The 23,364-nt window shown below is 39.8% G+C and overlaps 1 protein-coding gene across 2 annotated transcripts in view; it reads left to right on the top strand.

The window, feature by feature from the left end:
- The window catches only part of MRPS5 (mitochondrial ribosomal protein S5), a 225,374-nt gene that overhangs the window by 60,822 nt on the left and 141,188 nt on the right, over positions 1–23,364 (top strand). For both annotated transcript variants that reach the window (XM_075864416.1, XM_075864417.1), the window contains 3 exons: positions 8,952–9,077; positions 9,178–9,411; positions 12,618–12,652. In XM_075864416.1, the coding sequence (XP_075720531.1) occupies positions 8,952–9,077; positions 9,178–9,411; positions 12,618–12,652 (395 nt within the window). The remainder of the gene's footprint in view (positions 1–8,951; positions 9,078–9,177; positions 9,412–12,617; positions 12,653–23,364) is intronic.

Below are 23,364 nucleotides of genomic sequence, written 5' to 3'. Positions count from 1 at the left end.
GGGGCGGTGTCTTCCATAGATGTGTCCGTCATGCAGACTCCTTTGTGTTCCATAGATCCAATCTCTTTATGAAATACACCGATATATATATATATATATATACATATATATATATATCTATATCCGTGTATTGCTTGAGAAAGGCCCCATTGAGCAGGGCTGAAACGTTGCATGTGTTGATTACAAAAGATCAATTTTTTCACTGAACTTGGAGTGCTGACCTGTATATTGGATTTTGCAATATATATATATATATATGTAGGGATAATATTTTTGCAAACAATATACATGGTAATGATCCCTGACAATTTTCTTTTATGGCGTTCACCACGCGGGATAGATAACTAAATACTTTTGTAGTTCAGGTTTTTACGGACGCGGCGATGCCAATTATGTATAGTTTTTGTTTATTTTTATTAATAATAAAGGACTCCTGAGGGAAAATGGTGGCTTTTTACCTTTTATTACTTGTAAAACTTTTTTATTTTTTTTATTTTTACACAACTTTTCTTTTTCTTTGTCCCCCTAGGGGACATGAAGGCAGGAGGCCCTGATCACAATTCTAATACACTGCACTACATGCGTAGTGCAGTGTATTAAAGCCGACAGCTACTCGCTGACCGCAAGCAGAGTGGGTCCTGACTAGGCTTCCATAGATGGAATAGTCGGAGGCCATTATTATGCTTCCAGTTGCCATAGCAACCATCGCCGCCCGCTATCATGTTGGTGGTTTAACCCCTAAGAAGCTGCGATCGCAATTGAACGCGGCTTCTAAGGGGTTAATCAACGCGGACACCGATCGGTCCCCGCTGAAGGAGCTGCAGCATCTGCTGTACGAGACAGCAGTTGTCACAGCTCCTGTATGTGTCGGGAGGACGGCCAAAATGGCCGTTCCTCCCGTGACGTACTATTCCATCATGGATCACGAACGATGTGGTTACCATGGAGCATGGAGGTGCTGCTTTCCTGCTGTTTTGTATGTGTGCATGTATGCATCTGTGCGTTTGGTGCAACTTTCTAATTACATTTTATTAAAAATTTAATTTTAAGATACAGCTGCTTTGTATCCTGTATACAGAGCAGCTGTATCTAGCGCTGAGACCTGAATCAGTCAGGTCAGTGGCACTGACCGGTTCAGTGTCAGCGGGTCCTGCATGTCTCTAATGCACAGTATCCACCTGTTATCTAACACATTTAAGATAACCGCTCGATCCTGCGTGTCAGATACGCAGGACCCGCTGACACTGAACCCGTCAGTGCCACTGACCTGACAGATACAGGATTCAGCGCTAGATAAAACTGCTCTGTATACAGGATACAAAGCAGCTGTATCTCAAAAAATAAAAATTATTTTTAATAAAAAGTAATTAGAATGTATTTGTGTATTTTTAAAGGTGTACATAGCCTTTAACTCGTATACCTCGTGCTCTCACAGGAGAAAAAGTTGGGGGAGGTGAAATCGAGGGAAATGGGGTAAAAACACGGAGAATAAAGAATCAAACAAAAATATCAGGCAATGTTGTACTTTACATGAAAAATAATATACCACAAAAGCTCCAGGAGCATCAGTTGGAATGCATGCTAATCCCCCAGGACCATGCAGGACCCACCCAAATCAAGAAACCACTAACGCGGCTTCACCTAATAAGACCTGTTCCTGATACCATGTAGTTAGAGAGAAACAATCTCTTATAGCCCTGTGAATATGTGCAGGTAGTACGTCAAGAAAGCTGTTCCAAACGTAAAAAAAATTCTTCACCCTCGCTTCTTTCCTTAACATTGCCTCTACCCAGTCTATACACATAATGTATGAAAGTTTCTCCAGAAATAACTTAAATGGAGGGGTAGTGGGTTGGAGCCACGTCTGAAAAATAGATTTTTCTGCCAACTGCCGCTACACAGTGTAGTAACTTGCTGCATCCCAGTGTAAGTTTGAATGTATTGGCATCAACATGGCCAAATGTGGCCCACCATGGGTCAGGAGGGATATAAGTAGTTAAGTTTGAATTCGTGAAGACGATGACTTTGTTCCAAAATACTCTAATCTTCATACACACAGTGATACAGCCCAGCCATATATTTAAAAACATGTTGATTCCTCATATATTTCCAAGCAAAGGCGTATCTGGGGGGGGGGCGGTGGCACCGGGCCAACTGAGATGTTGGGGCCCAGGGGCAGGCTTGGCCTCCGTGCCATATCCCCATATTTTTAACTATCGGCATCCTCATGATGCAGATACAGTTGAATCCAATACTGGAGCAAGGAGCCGTCCGCTTCCTTGCTCCCTCCAGCATTCATTGTGTAACGCTAGCCGTGAGCTGCTCGGCACAGACAGATGCAGTGACGTAATCTTGTCTGCGCCAAGCCACTCATGGCACAGACTGGAGCAGCAGTGGGAATGGGGATAGATGAGTATTTTTTTTTTTTTTATTAGGCACTATGGGGGAATTATACTGGGCATGGGGGGGCAACTATGGGAGCATTATCGCGTGTGTGAGTGAGAATTTGGGGGTATTATCCTGTGTTTGGGCAGCTATGGGGGTATTATCCTGTGTTTGTGCTGCTATGAGGGCATTATACTGTGTGGGGTCCGCTATTGGCACTTTATTCTCTGTGGGGGCCACTATGGAAGCATTATACTGTGTGGGGGCACAAGGGATGCACGATGCATCGAAACTTCGATACTGTGCATCCCCAAACGGTTCGATACCGTTGTTTCATGTATTTCGATACTAAGCTGTGCGGCCGCACAGCTCCGTATTGTAATACATGAATGTATGAGAGCGGGGCTGCTGCTGTGTAATAGTCATTGCCCCGCTCCTGAGTCCTGACAAGTGCGCGCCGTCTGTATGTGGCGATGCGGCCGCATCTCCTCAGGCTGACCGCGCGCGCACTTGTCAGGAGTGGCACAATGGCTGTATTACACAGCCGCAGCCCCGCTCTATAACGGCGAAGATCAGAATTCCTGTGACGTGATCGAGGGCCATACCATTTATGGCCAGACAGCCCAGGGTCCATTGAAGGACCCCAGGGCTGTTTTACCATATTTCCTTTTAGGGCATATTTAGATATGTCCTAACAACTGCCTGTGTGCGTACACATTCTAATGTACTGGCATATATCTGATATATGCCAGTACATTAAAGTTTAAAAATAAAGTAAAAACATAAAGTAATATTACATTTAAAAAAAATACACATACACTTTTTTTTTTTTACAATAAACATTTAAATAAGTCTCAATACATAAAATATACACATATTCGGTATTGGCGCGGCTGTAATAACCTGCACAACAATTTTTTTGCGACATTTATGATGTGTACGCCGTAAAACAAATAAAATAGAAACTTCTTTCACTTATTAATGTAAGGCACGAGGTATGATGAATTTAACCTCCATGTGTCTCACATTAATAGTAATTAACCCCATCATGTACCTCACACATTAACCCATTATGACTGAGAAACATGATGGGGTTAATTACTATTAATGTGAGGCACATGGAGGTTAAATTCATCATCACACCACGCGCCTCACATCAGAAAATGGAAGAACTTTTTTTTTTATTATTACTTTTGGCAAAGTATAGTTTTGGTATCGAAATCGCAATACTACACAAAGTATCGGTATCGAAATCCAAATTCTGGTATCGTGACATCCCTAGGGGGCATTCTGAAAGCATTTTACTGTGTGGGGAGGCACTATAGGGGCATTATACTGTGTGGGGTGGCACTATACTGTCAATGGAAGTTACGAGAACAGCGTAGCAGTTTTGTAAACTGCGTAACATATCGAGTTACGCGGTTTACAAAACTGCTACGCTGTTCTCGTAACTTCCATTCACAGTATAGTCTCCGTAACACATATTCACTTCTATAGAAGTTTACAGAAACCGAGTAGCACAGCAAACTACGTTGTTTACGTAAGCCTCACCCCGCCGGATACGCCTCTGCAGTTGTAAACGTGTTGGGGCCCACTCGGATGTCCTATACCCCTAGCTTTGCCTTGAATAGAAGAGAAGGCGTGGCTAAGGATTTATCCTCTGTCCACCGTCGTATGCCAGAAGGGGCATTAGAATAATCTAATGAAATGTGGAAAAAGGGTAAGTATTAAAAGAGAGTGGGGCAAAAGGGGGAAACTGAACATATTCAATGACCGTTCTATGAGGCAGTTATCACTATGGCCACAAATGGGTATATACAGTCCGTCTGATTGAAAACTCAACCTCCTTATTGAGGCTAACTTAAACATTACCTTATCAAGTTGATTCCTTTTTAGGCTACTCTTTGGAGAGTCTTTTAGGGCCTCTGGATCCATTCTAGTGGTCTTTGTTCGGTAGTGGGAGCCCCTACTTCGTTAGTATATTGGTGCCGTCATCAGGTTTGTTGAGGACATGAGTTGGGTCATGTTTATCGATGAAGAGCTTCGTGGGAGATTCCCGCTTGTAAGTGATTTTGCAGTTCCGAGGAATCAAAGTTATTGTGGGAAAATGTCCGACTCGCCTGGAAAATCGCTTGAGAAAAATCAATGTAGAGACGTATTCCTTCATATTGTTCTGGTAGCTTTTGGCCTTTCCTCACTACAAATATTAATGTGTCTTTGACATGTCAATGTAAGCGGGCTAGCACATCACTAGGAACAGAATCAGAGATTTTTTTGGAGAGTCTGTGCCCTTTCAATAATCCGATCTTGAGGCTAAGACATAGGCCGCAGATTCTTAATCAATAGTTGCAAGTAGGATTTTAATTGATCAGAAAAAACTGATTGAGTTTCCTTGGAATTTCACATTATTACTTCTGTTTCTATCTTTGATATCCGCCATTAAAGTTTTGATGGCAGCCACCTCTTCCTCCAGCGAGTAGTGGGCATCTACCAAGTCATTGTGGGCTTGAGTGACTTGAGCCATTTTGTTATCTACATGATCATTGATGAGCCTTTATCATCATAACGGAAACCTTACAGAACGGCGACGAACCGGAGAGCATTAGCAACGGAAGCATTAACTTTGAAATGAATGGTAATGCAAATGGAAGCTATGGTTTTCGTTTGCCTTTATGTTGATGGGTTCCTCTGACGGTACCTATCAATGGAAACAGCGCTGATGTGAACAGGCCCTCATTGTAATCAAATCACATGTTACTTGCAAGTATAATACTTTGCTGCTGAGGTATTGCTCGGCTCCTTGTACTGTCAAACAATTACTTTTATGCTCTCTTATAATAACTTACATACAGGAAATAAGATGATATGTTATTATTGCTTCTTGTCACTCTTGATTTCTAGAGTGTATTGTTGAAACATCACTCTTTTCTTTTCTTTAACCTTGAGAAAATAGGTTTCTCTTCACAAACCGGAGGAATGTTTTGTGATGTGATCTTTTCATAACAGCCTCTAACATAAGGAACAGTCTGTTTTTTTTTTTTGTTTTTTTTTGTGTACAAATAGCATTTTCCATTTATCTGTTTTATATAATCTACATATGTTTCATTATATGAGGTTAAAGCCAACAGGAACATCTTTTTAGGGGAAGAGATCCTCCAGAAACACACTGCAGCCCAATAAAGTAGAAAATGAGAATTTGTAAGAAAAATAAAAAATGTGGCGCTCTCCTGTTTAAAAAATAAATAAAAGATAAAAATTCTAGATTATCCATCTTTTTGTCCTTTACTGTACTACAGTAGTGTATGTAAAATAATGTTTTGGAAAAGGGGCAGAGTTTAGCCTGCTTCGTCCTCTGAGAAAACCAAAAATACGGCTAAACCAAAAAATACAGAAGTATTCCAATAGTATAAAAAATATAAATCTTTATGGTCCCATATTGAGAAAAACCCCCTCAATAACATGCAATTGATATAAACAGTTAAAATAATCCTCTAATGAGAAAGTCCACCATGACACTATATAATTATTGTAAAAGGCACAAAATAAAAAAGAATATAGTGATTAAATCGAAATAAGACATTCTATAAATATACATCTATTCTATATATGTCTCTCATGTGAAATACTGTATAAATTCCTACCTGTGTGTGCAAAATTATTTAATTTTAAAAAAATTGCCAAAGAAGCAAATTTAAATTAAGGGGGAGGTTTAGGAATGGAGGATGTAAGGAAGGTTATGGGGATGGGGTACCTGAACACTTATGATCAACGTGATTCAGGAGTTGACAGGATAAATTACATACCGTATTTTTCGGACTATAAGACGCACCCAGGTTTTTTATATGTTAAAATAGGAAAAAATTTAATATTTTACTACTTTTACAAAGAAAATACTATTGGTTAAAAAAAATAATTTGTTCAGTTTCACCACATTCTGAGAGCTATAACTTATATTTTTCCATCATTTGAGCGGTGTAAGGGCTTATTTTATGCGGGACGAGCCGTAGTTTTTATTAGCACCATTTTTTTTGGTACATACAATTTTTTTATCACTTATTTCGTTCTTTTTAGTGCTGTGGCGACCAAGAAAGAACGATTCTGGGGTTTTACATATTTTTATTTTTTTTTACACCGTTCACTGTGTGAGTCAAATAATGCTATATTGTAATAGTTTTAAACTTTTACAGATGCAGCGATACAATTTTTTTATCTTTACATTGTGCTAGGGGAAAAATGGGAAAAGGGTTTTGTTTTTTTTTTACACTCCTGAAAATGTATCGAACCTTTTTTTTATATATATTTTTTTTTTACACATTTTACTATTTTACACATTTTACTATTTACTATTTACTATTTCCCCTAGGTGACTTGAACCAGCGCTCATTAGATCGCTGGTACAATATACTGCAATACATGGATGAGTTACGGAAACAGCGTAACTCGCTGAGCTACGCTGTTTCCATAATTTCCATAGTAGTGAATGGCAGTTACAGAAGCAGCGTAGCATGCTACTCTGTTTCCGTAACTACTATTCAGTTCTATGGGAGTTACAGAAACTTCGTAGCTCAGCGAGTTACACTTTTTCCGTAACTCGACCATGTAAGCAGGAAGTGGCCGGAAGATAGCGGAGCCGGGTAATATAGAACGGGGCTTAGGGGGCCGTGTTCTAGACATAGATGGGGGTCCCAGGGGTGGGACCCGCATCTATCTGACATTTATGACACATCCTGTGGATATGTCATAAATTCCCTTCATGGGAAAACCACTATAAATGCCGCGGTCGCTATTGACCGCGGCATCTAGCTAGTTAAACGGCCAGGAACAGCGCCATTACTGTTCCTAGCCATTAGTGCAGTGTGTCAGAAGCTGTCACCTGCAGTGTATGGAGCGGGATCAGCGCGTGAACCGCTCCATACATCATCCCCTCTCCGCTCCATGATGTGCCGGCACATCACGGGGTCGGGAAGGGGTTAAGTAGGAAGGTCAGTGGGCCTGGCACTGCCGGGTCCCCTGACTGCTGACTATAAGACGCAGGGACTTTTTAGTAAGATTTATTCTTGCTAAAAACTCCGTCTTATAGTCCGAAAAATACTGTACATATATTATTCAAATCGACAGTTAAGATGTAGATATTATTTATCTTTTCTTTTATTTCCTCTTTTATTTATCTTCATCACAAAGTTCCTAGGGTTCAATGTTGTTCAACATAGCATCATTCCTTTTCATATTCGTATGTCAGTAAGGTCCAGTATCCCGGAACTAGCAAGGATTGAAAGTAAAATTAGTCATAGACTACAACACAATATCTATAAAAAAATATGTGCCATTGGACATCACTACTTTAGGTTCAGTATTTAAACTTGTATAGGGACTGGTACAGTCACCTCCTGACTAAGGTAGCGAATCGCGCGTCGAGGTGTCTCCTCGGATTGGGAATAGTGTCATCTGCCATCATGTCTACCGCAGGTAATTGACTTGGGTATTAAAAATAAACTGTCTTGATCTTGTTACCATTTACTGTGTAGTACACCAGTGGTTTACCTAGGTAAATCAGATTCTAGATTCCTGATCTCTGGTTGAACTACTTTACATGATTGTTATGTGACTTTTACAATAATTATATAGTGTCATGGTGGACTTTCTCATCCGAGGCTTTTTTAACACTGTTTTTATTAATTGTATGTTATTGAGAGGGTTTCTCCCAATATGGGACCATAAAAATGTATATTTTTTTATACTATTGGAATACTTCTGTATTTTTTGGTTTAGGCATATTTTTGGTTTTCTTAAATGATATAATTGTGTCTTGATCGTTCATTGTATGCTTGGGATACATATTGGTAGATAATGCTTCGTCCTCTGGCTGGGAGGCAGCTTGCTACAGCAGAAACTTATTTTAGCAAAACTAGATGAGAGGCCTACTCATCAGTTGTTCCTCAGCGGAAAACAAAGGGAGGTGAAAAAAGTGATACTCTGTCTCAGTTCTACAATATTGTTTTTTGGGTTTTGTGGAAAAGTCTTCCAGACTAAAAAAAGTGTTTCGTCTTTTTCTGCTTTTCTGTTTGACAATTACATTCCTCATTAGACTATCAGTTGCTAAATTAAAATAATTTTAAATTGCAGTCTAATGGGTACATAGGGTAACAAGTATTTGGTTTTGGGCATGTAAGTACTGTTATATCCAAAATCTCCACTGTTGCTACATTTACTACATATGTTGAATAACATTTGCAAGTATTTAGTCAAACATAGAGTAAATACAGTATATTACTGTATCATTACTAAAACCTATAGTTAGTTCATAACTATTGGATCTTTTTATCCAGCAGATAATAATGAACAGTTATTTGACAGTTCTTGGCTATAAAAAGAACTATAGAACCTACACTTGTATACTACTCTTACTGCTTTTGAGGAAGGACACGGCTATCATGTCAATTACATTTTATAAATAGTATTTTTCTGTCTTCTAGCTATAGTCCTACCATTTTTCTTAATTCTAAATATATATATATATATATATATAATATTATTTATGGTTTTTATTTTATTTTTTACCACCACAGTGACCGCAACTGAACTATGGAGAGGGGTAATGGCAGAAACTGGTGGTGGTGCTCGAAAGGGAAGAGGTAAAAGAACTAAGAAGAGGATTAAAAGAAATCTTAATATTGGACAGAACATTGGAGATGGTATGTCCTTCAAATGTCTGTCTTGTTTTGTTATTTTTTTACCTCTTGGTCAAAAATTTACATCTACTATTTCTTAACTTTTTTTTTTTCTTTTTTCAAGGGAAATATGGATATCTTTGGCCAGGATTGAATGTCCCTATATTAGCAAGTGGAAAAACACAGGCTATAGCAAAGAGGGATGAACAACAGCTGGAAGCAATGCAAGCCAGAATAATTCAGGAAAGGGATGACTTTGACAAAAAACGAAAGACGAGAGTTAAAAGAGAGAGAGGATGGACTGGCCAAAGCTGGGGAGGAATTAGTATTGGGCATCCTGACCCAGGTCCTAATGGAGGTAAGAAAGCCAGCATGATAGATTTACCTGTGAAATTTCCCATAGTGGGTTTCCATATATATGCATAAAATGGCCGCTTTTTCCTTTTTAAGGCACTGCCTCATCAATTATATCATGTTATGATGGACCAGAAAAATTGCATGTTTATGAGAAAATGAACATTTATATTATTAAACAAATTCACCATATGTTCTATTCCATATATTCTACATCTTGCCACACCTTTTTATGGTTTTCTTGGTGTTGGAATTACTATGGAAAGTTGGAGTTGCGGCAAAAGCAACATAAAACAGAGAAATATGTAATTTGCATGAAAAGATTCATAGAGATTAGTAATCTGTAAAAGATATTAGGGCGAAAAATATTTGGTCGTGAGAACACTAATGACCAATCGTCCATAAACGTATTAGTTAGGTGTTGTTTTTTAATGGTTAAAGCGATGATGGTAGGTTTTACTCAAGAAAAATCCATGGGTATCAAAAGAACGATTTCAATGGGGAACATTTTTCATATCTTTGGAAATCTTTATTTATGCCCCTCTCTCAACAAGTTTCAGGCATAAAATATTGAAACACAATGTGTGAAGAAAGAAATAGAGCCGCACTCACCGAATCTGACGTTTTCATATCTTTAATTGCTCAAAATGAAGGGGGGGGGGGGGGGAGTAGTACACAGATTCACAGGCCTGATTCGGTGAGTGCGGCTCTATTTCCTTCTTCATACATTGTGATACATATAAATTTTCTTGCTGAGCCAGCACCACCCTTGACATATAACGGAACAGTGTGCATGCTACCTAGGCAGTGATCTGACAAACGTCCGGAGGACCATTCATTGCAGCGGTGCCGACTTATTCTCTTTTGACTACTAATAAAATATTGAAATGCTCACTGGTCCATCAATTTTACATTCTTCTAAAACCCCTGTAAGTGATGTCAGCATTTTGACATTTGACGTAAGCCGCACATCTGGACATGTTTTCCCATCACGTACTATAGATGCTTGACGGCTTGAGATTTGGGGAATTTAGATGCCAAGGAAAAAACACCTTGAACTCTATCATGTTCCTCAAACCATTCCTGGTCAATTTATGCAGTGTGCCGGGGGTGCATTATCCTGTTGCAAGAGGCCACTGCCATTAGGCAATACTGTTGACATGAAGGGGTGTACTTGGTCACTTGCACCAATGTTTAGGTAGGTGGTGCGTGTCAAGGTAACATCCACATGAATGCCAGGACCCGCCTTCTTGCCGCCTTTCCATAGTGCATCCTGTTGCCAACTCTTTCCCAGGTAAGGCTGTGTTCACATCTGTTTTAAAGGCTCCTGATGGAATTTGTGACAAAGGCTCCGAGCAAAGTGATAGAACCCATTAAAGTCAATGGGTTATGTCGGACGCCATTGGTGCCCATCATGCATCAGATCCGGCACTACCGTTTTCTTTTCCTCGTTTGTCTGTACCTAAGACACAGCAGAAAAACAAACGTAGATGTGAACATAGACGAAGTGATGCACATGCACTCGGCTGTCTACATGATGTTAAAAAAAACGTGATTCGTCCGACCAGGCCATCTTCTTCCAACACCCCATGTTCCAGTTCTGATGCTCATGTGCCCATTGTAGGTTTTTTAGGCAGCGGACATGGGTCAGCATGTGCACTCTGACCGGTCTGCAGCTACACAGCCTGAAATAAAGTGATGCACTGTGTGTTTTGACACCTTTCTATCATAGCCAGCAGTAACTTTCTCAGAAATTTGTTATACTAGTATCCGATGAGCTTGCCTTTACACACAATGCACATCAATGAGCGTTGAGCGCCCATGATCGTGTTGCCGATTCTCCAGTTCTACCTTGGACCACTTTTGGTAGGTATTAACCACTTCTAATCGGGAACACCCCACAAGACCTGCCGTTTTGGAGATGCTCTGACCTAGTCGTCTAGCTTCCCAATTTGGCTCTTCTCAAAGTCGCCCAGATCTTTGTGCTTCCCCATTGTTCCTGCTTTCAACATATCATCTGCAAGAACTGACTGTTCACTTGCTGTCTACTATAGCCCACCCCTTGACAGGTGCCATGTCAACTAGACAATCCATGTAAGGCCCTGTTCACATCTGCGGCAGAGGCTAATTTGTTCGGCAAAATGCCGAAAACCTGAGGGAACCTATTAAAGTCAATCGGTTCAGCTGACCCAGTCGGTTTTCGTCATGTGACAGATCTGACTATTCGGTTTTTCTTATGTTATTCTGCTCCTCTGATGGAACAGAATAAAAAAAATCGTAGCGCAGATGTAAACACTACATCTGTCGGTAGTTTTAAAGTTATGGCTCAACAGTGTATCTCCTCAAAAGGAACAAAAGATTGTGGCCATTTAGTGAATTTATTAATTACCAATAATAAGACAGATAGAAATGATTCTAGTAAATTTGGGAATAATCCTAGAATTGACAAAGGACTTCAAAATCATCCGAATCGCTTTGTAATGCTGTTCCTATTCACCTGTCTAGAATAATAAGAAAACAATCTGTCAAGTTCATTTCCCTTGGATCTTTCTGCTGTTATGTTGTACTGTCCTTTCTGTAAAAGGTCAAAATATGAAAACATTTACTGCAGTTCTGTGATATTTGAGTTGTGACCGTATCTTGTCTTCAGTCTATGGCATAGGGTAATATCTTACTTCAGTGGATAAAGCCTGTCGGTCTGCTTAAGATGGTGCACATTGAATTCCTTTTTAATGTTTTGTGTTTTTATAGAGAGGACCATTTTTTTTTATAAATTGGAAAATTATTGGGTATATGACTAGATAGAAAGGTGGGTGGGTAGGTAAGTAGAGGAATTGATGTAAAGTGGGTGGGTAAATCGGTAGAGGAATGGATGGATTAATGAATAGCTGGGTAAGAAAGGTGGGTAGTTAGAGGGATGAGTTGGTGTAGATAAAGAGGTGGACGGAAAGGTAAGGAGATTAATCGAGCTGGTTATAGGAAAAAATTGTGTAGCAAAGTGGATGGAGATGTGCTAAGATGGTGTACAAAAGACACTATTGACACCAGTTGTAAATGGAAGGCCTAGACTTGGTTGTACACGTCTGCGCTCTATATGTGTCATTTTTTGTAGCCACAAACCATTCACTTTCTATTAAAATATACTCCATTTAGTATTTTCTGCTGTTAGTTTATAAATATGCAAAATAAATTTATTTTTCTATTCATCAGAAACCTATGAAAATTTTGACTGCAGAGTGATTGAGGTAAGTTTTATTTATTTTCAAGTATGCTACTTATGTGATAGCAAATTAAATGTAGCGATGACATTCTATTCAATCCCATTTCATATATCAAGTTTATGGTTGTAGAATTCTGCTGTATGACAAATGTCTGAAACCATGCAAAGCTAGATAGAGCATTCTCCATGTTAATGGATGACTTATCAGCTGGGCTACATAGGTAATACCCTGCTGAGACAGCCGCTAGTGACTTTACAAAGGGCATGAAAACTTGGAAAAAGTTCAGAGTTACTTGTAATGGTCCGTTACATAAAAGTAAAATAAAATGCTGTTTTGTGTTAAACAGCCCTTGGCAGCCCTTTAATGTTAAGATTTTCCAGTAATTGCATTTTACTGACTTTGTCAAAGAACCAAAGTTAGTATCTCTGAATGAAATATGAACATATAAGTATCCTTTCCTATCTATCCAGTCTAAAAGTCAATCTGTAGATGAGTCCGCAATGATGGAAACTTTTCATTATTGTCTTAGTGCAGGAATGGAATGGGCATATATAGGATCTTGTGTATCAAAAAGTGTCCTTCGCGTCATAGGAATGAGCATTCGCTCTCTGGGACAGTTTTGATGCACAAGTCGGCATTGGGGGATGTTCACCTAATTGTTTACCCACATTTCTTTTTGAATATTGTACAAATATGTTAGTCACCTCTTTATATCCCATGCACTCTACCACCCTCTCTCTCCTCTTGTTTATTTTTTAACCTATGGCCCCTAAGTTTTATCTTTAGCGCTTCATATAGCTGCAGCAGAATGCACAACTTTTTGTCTAAGGAGGATTTCGGAGCTTATTAAAAAGACACAAAAAGTATCTGTATGATGCCTCCATAGCTCAGTACTATTTTTTAGTTTCATTATGTTGTCCAGCTTCGTGCAGCACTGTTTTCATTTTTCTAGGGTTTGCTGTAAGCAGTATTACCACGTAAAGGACTACATTGCCCAGGATTCCTTTCCCATCTTAGAGACATTGCCTCTGTTTACAGCTGCATGTATCCCCCTCTATTACAAAGCTAATTCTGTAATTACTCAATATCTGCTACTGAGAGACAGCGCTAAACACCATGTGAAACAATACCCCCAGACAGGAAGGTGGGGGGTGGGGGAACAGTGGAAAAGAGGCATGTGATATACTGTACAATAGAGGGAGGAGAGAACCACATGTTTTGTGTATTAAACATCACACAAGCAGAAGATCAACACCAGGAGCATTGTCAAGTGACTGAATGTGAGACTGGCATACAGAGGCAGTTCAGCTACAGACAGCACTTTAGTAAGTGACTAATCTAAATGCAGTTAAAACATTTGCACACAATTTTAAAGACTGAAAAACTCCTTTTAGGCTGGATTCACACGAGCACATTACGTCCGTAATTGCCAGACAACTGTCCCGTACTGTAATCGTGTTTTCAGTACGGGACAGTTGTCCGGCAGCGAGGCAGGGACTCTTAGCATCGTACATAAGTATGATGCTAGCAGCCCGGCTCCCTGCACTGTGTTCGGTCTGGGACTTGCGGCTGAAATACGTCTGTCAATTACGGACGTAATGTGCTCGTGTGAATCCAGTCTTAAGGATTCATGTTCTTGAGTCTAATCTGTGCTCTGTATATATTGACCTCGTTAATAAAACCGTATGCAGTAAGTTTCAATGCTCTCCCTAATGGCGAATGCAGGCAGCCAGAATTGTATAATTTAACTGTCTATGTAGAGTAGGGCTGGGCGATTTTGCAAAAAAATTGAATCTAGATTTTTCTTTCAACACTATGGACGATTTTCGATTTGAATCTCGATGTATTTATTTATTTTCCTATTTTTTTTGGTAAACTGAAAAAAATAATAAGATAGGGTATATATGGTACATTGCTAGTAAACAATGTACAGTATATATGGTGTGGTGCATATGAGCTGCAAGAGAACAGTGAGACCTGAGGTAAAATACACATAAGGTCCCATTCACGTACATTTTTTCCAACGTTGGCGTGTACGCCTGGAAAGATCCAGACATGCACGCTTAAGGCCCTTTTACACTGGGTAATTATCGGGCAGACAAGTGTTCATAGAATGCTGTGTGAACAGCAGATGAACGAGCAAACGCTCGTTCATCAGCTGATCGTATTGTTTTAAAAAACTTTAATATTGTCGTTGTTGGCAGCACATCTGCTGACATGATAATGTATGGGGACGAGTGATCGGAATAAGGAGCGCTCGTCCCCATACATAGCTCCTTGTGACTGGAGCAAACAAGCGCCGATCAAATAGCTGTCTTGTTGATCGACGCTCGTTGCACTGGCCAAAATTGGCCCGTGTAATAGGCTCTTTAACATGTCCTTATGTTACAATTAACCTGGCGTAAATTATAATTTGTTGGGCCGCAGTGGTCACACTCTTTCCCAGAGGTTACGCCCCTTTCTACAAAAGTGTCGTGGTTGGCGCAAAAAGGGCAAGTTGCAAATTGTGACTTTTGGGCCCTTTTGTGACTTTTCCAGTGTAGAAAGGTTGATAAATTACCCCCCAAAATCTGCATGTGATTTATTACTGCTCTTTGGACATAACTTCTGTGGCAAGTCTCTTAGATTTATTACCAGCAGTACTACACAGAACTAGTAAACCCTGCTGCATTGTATATCACCAGCACTGAGGCACCTCCACTGATACTGCTCTCTGCTACGCATTTCATACCTGAAGATAACGAAAACCACTTCAGTTACCCAATTAGTTCCTGCTGCATTTCAAGGCTTAAAGATAATGTGGTGACAGAGCCTAAGTGCCCTATCTTGTACATAATGTGATCGGCACTGTAATGTAGATTACAGCGGTGTTTTTTATTTAGAAAAATGATAATTTTTGACAGAGTTATGACCTATTTTAGCTTGATGCTAATTAGTTTCTTAATGCCCAACTGGGCGTGTTTTACTTTTTGACTAAGTGCGCGTTGTGGAGAGAAGTGTATGGCGCTGACCAATCAGTCATACACTTCTCCCCATTCATTTACACAGCACATAGGAATCTTACTGAGGAGGGAGGTCAATGTAGAAAATAAAGGGATAGTTAGGTTAGAGGGGGGTCAGACTATATTGGTGGGGGGAGAAACAGACTGTGGGGAGAGGACTAGGCAACAAGATAAGGAGATCCTTTTGTTACAAAACAGCAGTGAAAATAAAAAAGCCCAAATAATGTCAAATCACATTTCTGATACTGAAAGTGAAACAGTTAAAGAGGCTCTGTCACCAGATTTTGCAACCCCTATCTGCTATTGCAGCAGATAGGCGCTGCAATGTAGATTACAGTAACGTTTTTATTTTTAAAAAACGAGCATTTTTGGCCAAGTTATGACCATTTTTGTATTTATGCAAATGAGGCTTGCAAAAGTACAACTGGGCGTGTTGAAAAGTAAAAGTACAACTGGGCGTGTATTGTGTGTACATCGGGGCGTGTTTAATACTTTTACTAGCTGGGCGTTGTGACTAGAAGTATCATCCACTTCTCTTCAGAACGCCCAGCTTCTGGCAGTGCAGACACAGCCGTGTTCTCGAGAGATCACGCTGTGACGTCACTTCCCCAGGTCCTGCATCGTGTCAGACGAGCCGGCACCAGAGGCTACAGATGATTCTGCAGCAGCATCGGCGTTTGCAGGTAAATCGATGTAGCTACTTACCTGCAAACGCTGATGCTGCTGCAGAAACAACCATAGCCTCTGGTGCCGATGTGGCCGACACGATGCAGGACCTGTGAGTGACGTCACAGATCTGCACTGCCAGAAGCTGGGCGTTCTGAAGAGAAGTGGATGATACTTCTCATCAGAACGCCCAGCTAGTAATAGTAGTAAACACGCCCCGATGTACGCACACAATACACGCCCAGTTGTACTTTTACTTTTCAACACGCCCAGTTGTACTTTTGCAAGCCTCATTTGCATAAACACAAAAATGGCCATAACTTGGCCAAAAATGCTCGTTTTTTAAAAATAAAAACGTTACTGTAATCTACATTGCAGCGCCTATCTGCTGCAATAGCAGATAGGGGTTGCAAAATCTGGTGACAGAGCCTCTTTAAAGTGTATGCTCACAAATGCCAGAAGTCTAGCAAGCAAAATGGGGGAGCTGGAGGCCTTGGTACTGGAAGACAATATAGATATAGTTGGTGTTGCTGAAACATGGCTAGACTCTTCTCATGACTGGGCTGTAAATCTACAGGGTTTTACACTTTTTCGGAAGGACAGGACAAATAGGAAAGGTGGTGGCGTACGTCTGTATGTGAGAAGCGATATGAAGGCGAGTGTGAATGAGACATTAGAGGGTGAAGCTTGTGAGGAGGTTGAAACCTTGTGTGTGGAATTACAAAGGGAGGTAAACACTGAAAAAAATACTTTTGGTGTAATCTATAGACCCCCCAATATAACTGAGGAGATGGAAGGTAAGCTTTTTAAACAGATGGAGCAGGCTGGTACTGTAGTGATAATGGGAGATTTTAATTACCGGGATATTAATTGGTGTCATGGTTCGGCTTCAACTGCAAAGGGGAGACATTTCCTCAACCTGTTGCAGGAAAATTTTATGGGCCAGTTTGTGGAAGACCCGACTAGAGGTGAAGCTCTGTTGGATCTGGTCATTTCTAATAATAATGAACAGAAGCCATGACTAAGGACGCTGCATGCGTCAGAAACGCGTAGGCACCGCTCACACTGCCATAAATCCACTATTCATTTGAGAATATCTACCTGCAATGCTACTTGTTTTTATTTTTCATTACACAATAAAACTTGGAAATAGTTTCCTATTTTAAAAGACTCCAAGGACACAGCGCTGGAGCCATTTCTTTGTCTTCTCTTGCATTTCTAATAATACATAGCTTGTTGGGAATGTCAATGTTCGTGAAAACCTCGGTAACAGTGATCGTAATATAGTTATATTTTACCTATACTGTAAAAAACAAACACAGGCAGGGAGGGCAAAAACACTTAATTTTAAGAAGGCCAATTTCCCCAAGATGAGGGCTGCAATTCAGGATATAGACTGGGAAGAACTAATGTCAAATAATGGTACAAATGATAGATGGGAGATTTTCAAATTTCAAATACTGCAAAATGTATTCCTATAGGTAACAAGTATAAACGACTAAAATTAAACCCCACATGGCTTACACCTTCTGTAAAAAGGGCAATACATGACAAAAAAAAGGCATTTGAAAAATACAAATTTGAGGGTACAGCTGTAGCCTTTGCAAAATATAAAGAGCTTAATAAAATCTGTAAAAAGGTAAAAAAATCAACAAAAATACAAAATGAAAGGCAGGTGGCGAAGGATAGTAAAACAAATCCCAAAAAATTCTTCAAGCATATAAATGCAAAAAAGCCCAGGTCTGAACATGTAGGACCCCTAGATAGTGGTAATGGGGAGTTGGTCACAGGGGATCAAGAGAAGGCAGAGTTACTAAATGGGTTCTTCCGCTCCGTATATACAACAGAAGAAAGAGCAGCTGATGTAGCCGCTGCCAGTGCTGTTAATATATCAGTTGATATACTGCATTGGATGAATGTAGATATGGTGCAGACTAAATTAAATAAAATAAATGTACACAAGGCCCTGGGACCATATGGGTTACACCCTAGAGTTCTTAAGGAGCTTAGTTCAGTTATTTCTGTCCCCCTCTTCATAATATTAAGAGATTCTCTCATGACTGGTATGGTGCCAAAGGACTGGCGCAGGGCAAATGTGGTGCCTATTTTCAAAAAGGGCTCTAGGTCTTCATCGGGTAATTATAGAGCAGTAAGTTTAACATCCATTGTGGGGAAAATTTTTGAGGGGCTACTGAGGGACTATATACAGAATTGTGACAATAAATAGTATTACAAGTGACAGCCAGCACGGTTTTCCTACGGACAGAAGTTGTCAAACCAATCTGATTTGTTTTTATGAAGAGGTGAGCAGAAGCCTAGACAGAGGGGCCGCTGTGGATATAGTGTTTTTGGACTTTGCAAAGGCATTTGACACTGTCCCCCTAGACGTCTAATGGGTAAATCAAGGACTATAGGTTTAGAAAGTATAGTTTGTAATTGGATTGAGAATTGGCTCAAGGACCGTATCCAGAGAGTTGTGGTCCATGATTCCTACTCTGAATGGTCCCCAGTTATAAGTGGTGTACCCCAGGGTTCAGTGCTGGGACCGCTATTATTCAACTTATTTATTAATGATATAGAGGATGGGATTAATATCACTATTTCTATTTTTGCAGATGACACCAAGCTATGTAATATAGTTCAGACTATGGAAGATGTTCGTGAATTGCAAGCGGATTTAAACAAACTGAGTGTTTGGGCGTCCACTTGGCAAGATGAAGTTTAATGTAGATAAATGTAAAGCTATGCACCTGGGTACGAACAACCTGCAGGCATCATATGTCCTAGGGGGCGCTACACTCGGGGAGTCACTTGTTGAGAAGGATCTGGGTGTACTTGTAAATCATAAACTAAATAACAGCATGCAATGTCAATCAGCTGCTTCAAGGGCCAGCAATATATTGTCGTGTATTAAAAGAGGCATGGACTCGCGGGACAGGGAATGTAATATTACCACTTTACAAAGCATTAGTGAGGCCTCATCTAGAATATGCAGTCCAGTTCTGGGATCCAGTTCATAGAAAGGATGCCCTGGAGTTGGAAAAAATACAAAGAAGAGCAACGAAGCTAATAATGGGCATGGAGAATCTAAGTTATGAGGAAAGATTAAAATAACTAAACCATTTAGCCTTGAAAAAAGACGACTAAGGGGGGACATGATTAACTTATATAAATATATGAATGGCACATACAAAAAATATGGTGAAATCCTGTTCCATGTAAAACCCCCTCAAAAAACAAGGGGGCACTCCCTCCGTCTGGAAAAAAAAGTTCAACCTGCAGAGGCGACAAGCCTTCTTTACTGTGAGAACTGTGAATTTATGGAATAGTCTACCGCAGGAACTGGTCACAGCAGGGACAGTAGATAGCTTTAAAAAAGGCTTAGATAATTTCCTAGAACAAAAAAATATTAGCTCCTATGTGTAGACATTTTTTACTTCCCCTTTCCCATCCCTTGGTTGAACTTGATGGACATGTGTCCTTTTTCAACCGTACAAATTATGTAACGATGTGCAGCCACAAATACACACACATTAACGTTACTTAAGTGTCCTTACAGTGAATAGACATTACCTCCAGCCAGGACGGGATGTGTATTCAGAATCCTGACACTTTGCTAACTTTTGTGGTTGATTTACAGCACAGCATGAGTATTCTCGCTGTAAATGACAGTTTACAGCGTAATCTCGCGAGACTACGCCTGCTGTGCTGTAAATCTCATACAAGCATTACCGAAGTGTCAGGATTCTGAATACACATCCCGTCCTGGCTGGAGGTAATGTATATTCACTGTCAGGACACGTCAGTAATGTTAGTGTATGTGGCTGCACATAGTGATGTAATAAGATCACTATATGCTGTGTAAATGAATGGGGAGAAGTGTATGACTCTGATTGGTCAGTGCAATACACTTCTCTCCACAACGCCCACTTGGTCAAAAAGTAAAACACGCCCAGTTGGGCATTAAGAAACTAATTAACATAAAGCTAAAATAGGTCATAACTCTGTCAAAAATTATCGTTTTTCTAAATAAAAAAACACCGCTGTAATCTACTTTACAGCGCCGATCACATTCTGTACAAAATAGGCCACTTATAATGTGGTGACAGAGCCTCTTTTAAAGAGGCTCTGTCACCAGATTATAAATGGCCGGTCTCCTACATAATCTGATCGGTGCTGTAATGTAGATAACAGTGGTTTTTATTTTGAAAACCTATCATTTTTGAGCAAGTTATGATTTCATTATAAGTATATCAATTTCAGATTTATGCTAATTAGTTTCTTAATAGACAACTAGGCGTGTTTTTACTTTTTTTTTTACAAACTGGGCGTTGTACAGAGGAGTGTATGACGCTGACCAATCAGGGACCAATTGGCATCATACACTTCTCATTGTTGCAGCCCAGCTTCTTTTACTGCATAATCACACTGGGCTGTAACAATGAGAAATGTATGGCATTTATAATCTGGTGACAGAGCCTCTTTAAGAAGCTGTAGGGTGGCTATAGCTTCTTAAGCCTTGAAATGTAGCAGGAGCTGCCCGGGAGAACGGGAATCCGTATAAAATAATCTCTGCACTCACACACACACACACACACACACACAGTTAAAAAAAAACAAAAAACAGTCCTTTCACTCCTGCTCCTGTTCATTGCTGGCATGCATTATAGTAGATGTGCTGTGCAGCATGTCTGCTTGTTGTTGAAGCTTTTTTTTTCTTCCTCTCCTGCTATGGGGGCGGGGCCTGTAACGATTTCCCGGTCCAGAATCGTGCCAACTTGAAATGGCGAATTAATTTGATTAATCACCCAGCCCTAATGTAGAGGAATTGAAGCTTTGTATCAGAAAAGGACCTCTGACCTCTATAATGATATATTACGAAATTGTTCAGCACAGTCTTTTGGATCAACAACATGGTGTTAATAGGTAGACATTCACTTTATAGGAGTATTCCAGGTAATATGGACTATCACTTAGTGCTCATATTCTCCTAATATTTAACCCCTTAATTACCGCCAATGCACCTTTTTACGGTAATCCTTAAGTGAGGGTACTATTTTCAAAGCACCGACTTTTCACAGCGCTGTGTCATAAGCTTGTAGAGGGGCTGCTGGATTGTCTAAAGATAGCCGGGCTCCTTCTCGAACAGCCTGGATCGGAGTTACAAAATTCTTCAGTTTTTGGTCGACAAATTTCCCTAGTTTATCAGTAGGTCCATCTATACCAGAAATTATTGGGCGTCCCGGGGGTGACTGTCTATCCTTGTGAACCTTAGGCAAAATGTAAATCGTCGGCATCTTGGGTTCCCTGACTTTTAAGTACAAAAACTCATTTTTTGTTATTAAACCTTCTTCAAGAGCAAATTGTAACTTTCTGTTCAGTTTCTGAGTAATCTCAGATAGAGGGTTATCTTTCATTCGTCTATAGCTGGGTGAACCCAGTTGTCTTAGTATCTCACCAGTGTAGTATTCCTCATCCAAGAGCACCACATTACCACCTTTGTCGCTAGGCTTAATTATTATCCCTTTCATATCACAAAGTTCGTCAAGGGCCACACGTTCTCTTTGTGAGAGGTTGTGTTCAGTTGGTTTGGACCAGTCAATAGTACTTAGGTCCCGATCAATCCCTTCCATAAATGCTCTCACATAGCGATTAGAGGAAACTGGTGGCATAGTAAGACAAGTGGGTTTCAAATTAGTAAATTTTGGAATGATAATCTCATTAATATTACGATCCAATGATTCAATCTTTAGTTCTTCCAACGCACCTAGTGCTATTTCTTCCTCTGATGTGAGGTTATTTTCAAATTCTTCAACCAGACCTTGCAGAGTCTCATCTGAAGGGGGGCCTGCTCCACGACTATGGTAGAGGCGTAAGAGGATTTTTCGCACAAAGAAATGAATATCCTTGTATACTTCAAACTCATTGCCGCCCGTAGACGGTACAAATGACAGGCCGCGATTCAGAAGAGAGACATGTGCTTGTGTTAGGGGGAAATCAGTTAGATTAATAACGTTATTTTCAAAGCCCAGAATTTCGTTTATATTGGTCTCTGACGGCTTCTCCCACGTGTGACTCTTCCCTCGTCTGGTTTTTCTTTTTCTAAAAAACCAACATGATTTACATTACTAGATTTTAGTGTGGTTTGGTTCTTTAGTGGGGGAATATTTCTACCACTCTCCTCCCTATCACTTGAGGTGTACTCACTAGTATCATGATCATATGAAGGTGCCCTTGCTCGTGTAGACTGTTGTCTTTTTTGTCGTGTCCGTTGATTTTTTACCCTGTTTTTCTCTCTATTGTTCGTATTACCCATTGGTTTAGTATTAAATGAGAAAATCTGATTATGTTCGAAATCCCAGCTATCCCTCTGAAATTTTTTCTTTTTACGCTCAGATATAACTTTCAATTCCATCTCAACCTCCTTTTTAAGGTTCATATTTAGTTTATCAAAGTCAGGGTGTGATTTAAATTCATCCAGCTTACTAACACTGTCAGTGATCTCTGCATCAATCTTTTTAAGTTGTTCACCTTCCTCCTCTATAATCAAGGTCATCAGTCGTTTAATATGATCTAGTGTTTCATCATCCCATTTCTTCAGGAATTCCTCACTGCATAGGTGGCTTGCTGGTAAAATACGTCGTCTTAAGCCCCTGGGTGCTAGGTCCGAGCTCAAATATGTGCTCAGGCTTTTTACATCCCATTTTCTACGCAAATGGCTGAAAATTAATTTGCGATGTACTTTAAATAGCCCAAAGAGATCCCTCGTGGTTTCTTCCTGAAATTGGTTAAATTGACTATTCAGTGCTGCCGAAATTTCAGCGTCTACAGTCTCATCCAACACATATGCCATATTTAAAAAAAAAAAAAAAAAAAAAAAAAAAAAAATTAAAAAAGTAACTTATTACTTGATACTATTTGTTATATGGCCATGCTAAATGAGAATTTTTCTTAAAACTGATTTATTTGCCATTCATTACCCGGCCGGGTTTGTGATGTCTGTTTGTAGGTTTTTGTGCAAGATTGCATAATTTTACATATATATTAATAAACTTTTGATAATTAAAT

This window comes from Rhinoderma darwinii, chromosome 4 (assembly GCF_050947455.1).
Source record: "Rhinoderma darwinii isolate aRhiDar2 chromosome 4, aRhiDar2.hap1, whole genome shotgun sequence".
In the NCBI taxonomy this organism is placed as follows: Eukaryota; Metazoa; Chordata; class Amphibia; order Anura; family Rhinodermatidae; genus Rhinoderma; species Rhinoderma darwinii.
This window is presented reverse-complemented; position numbering and strand designations above follow the sequence as displayed.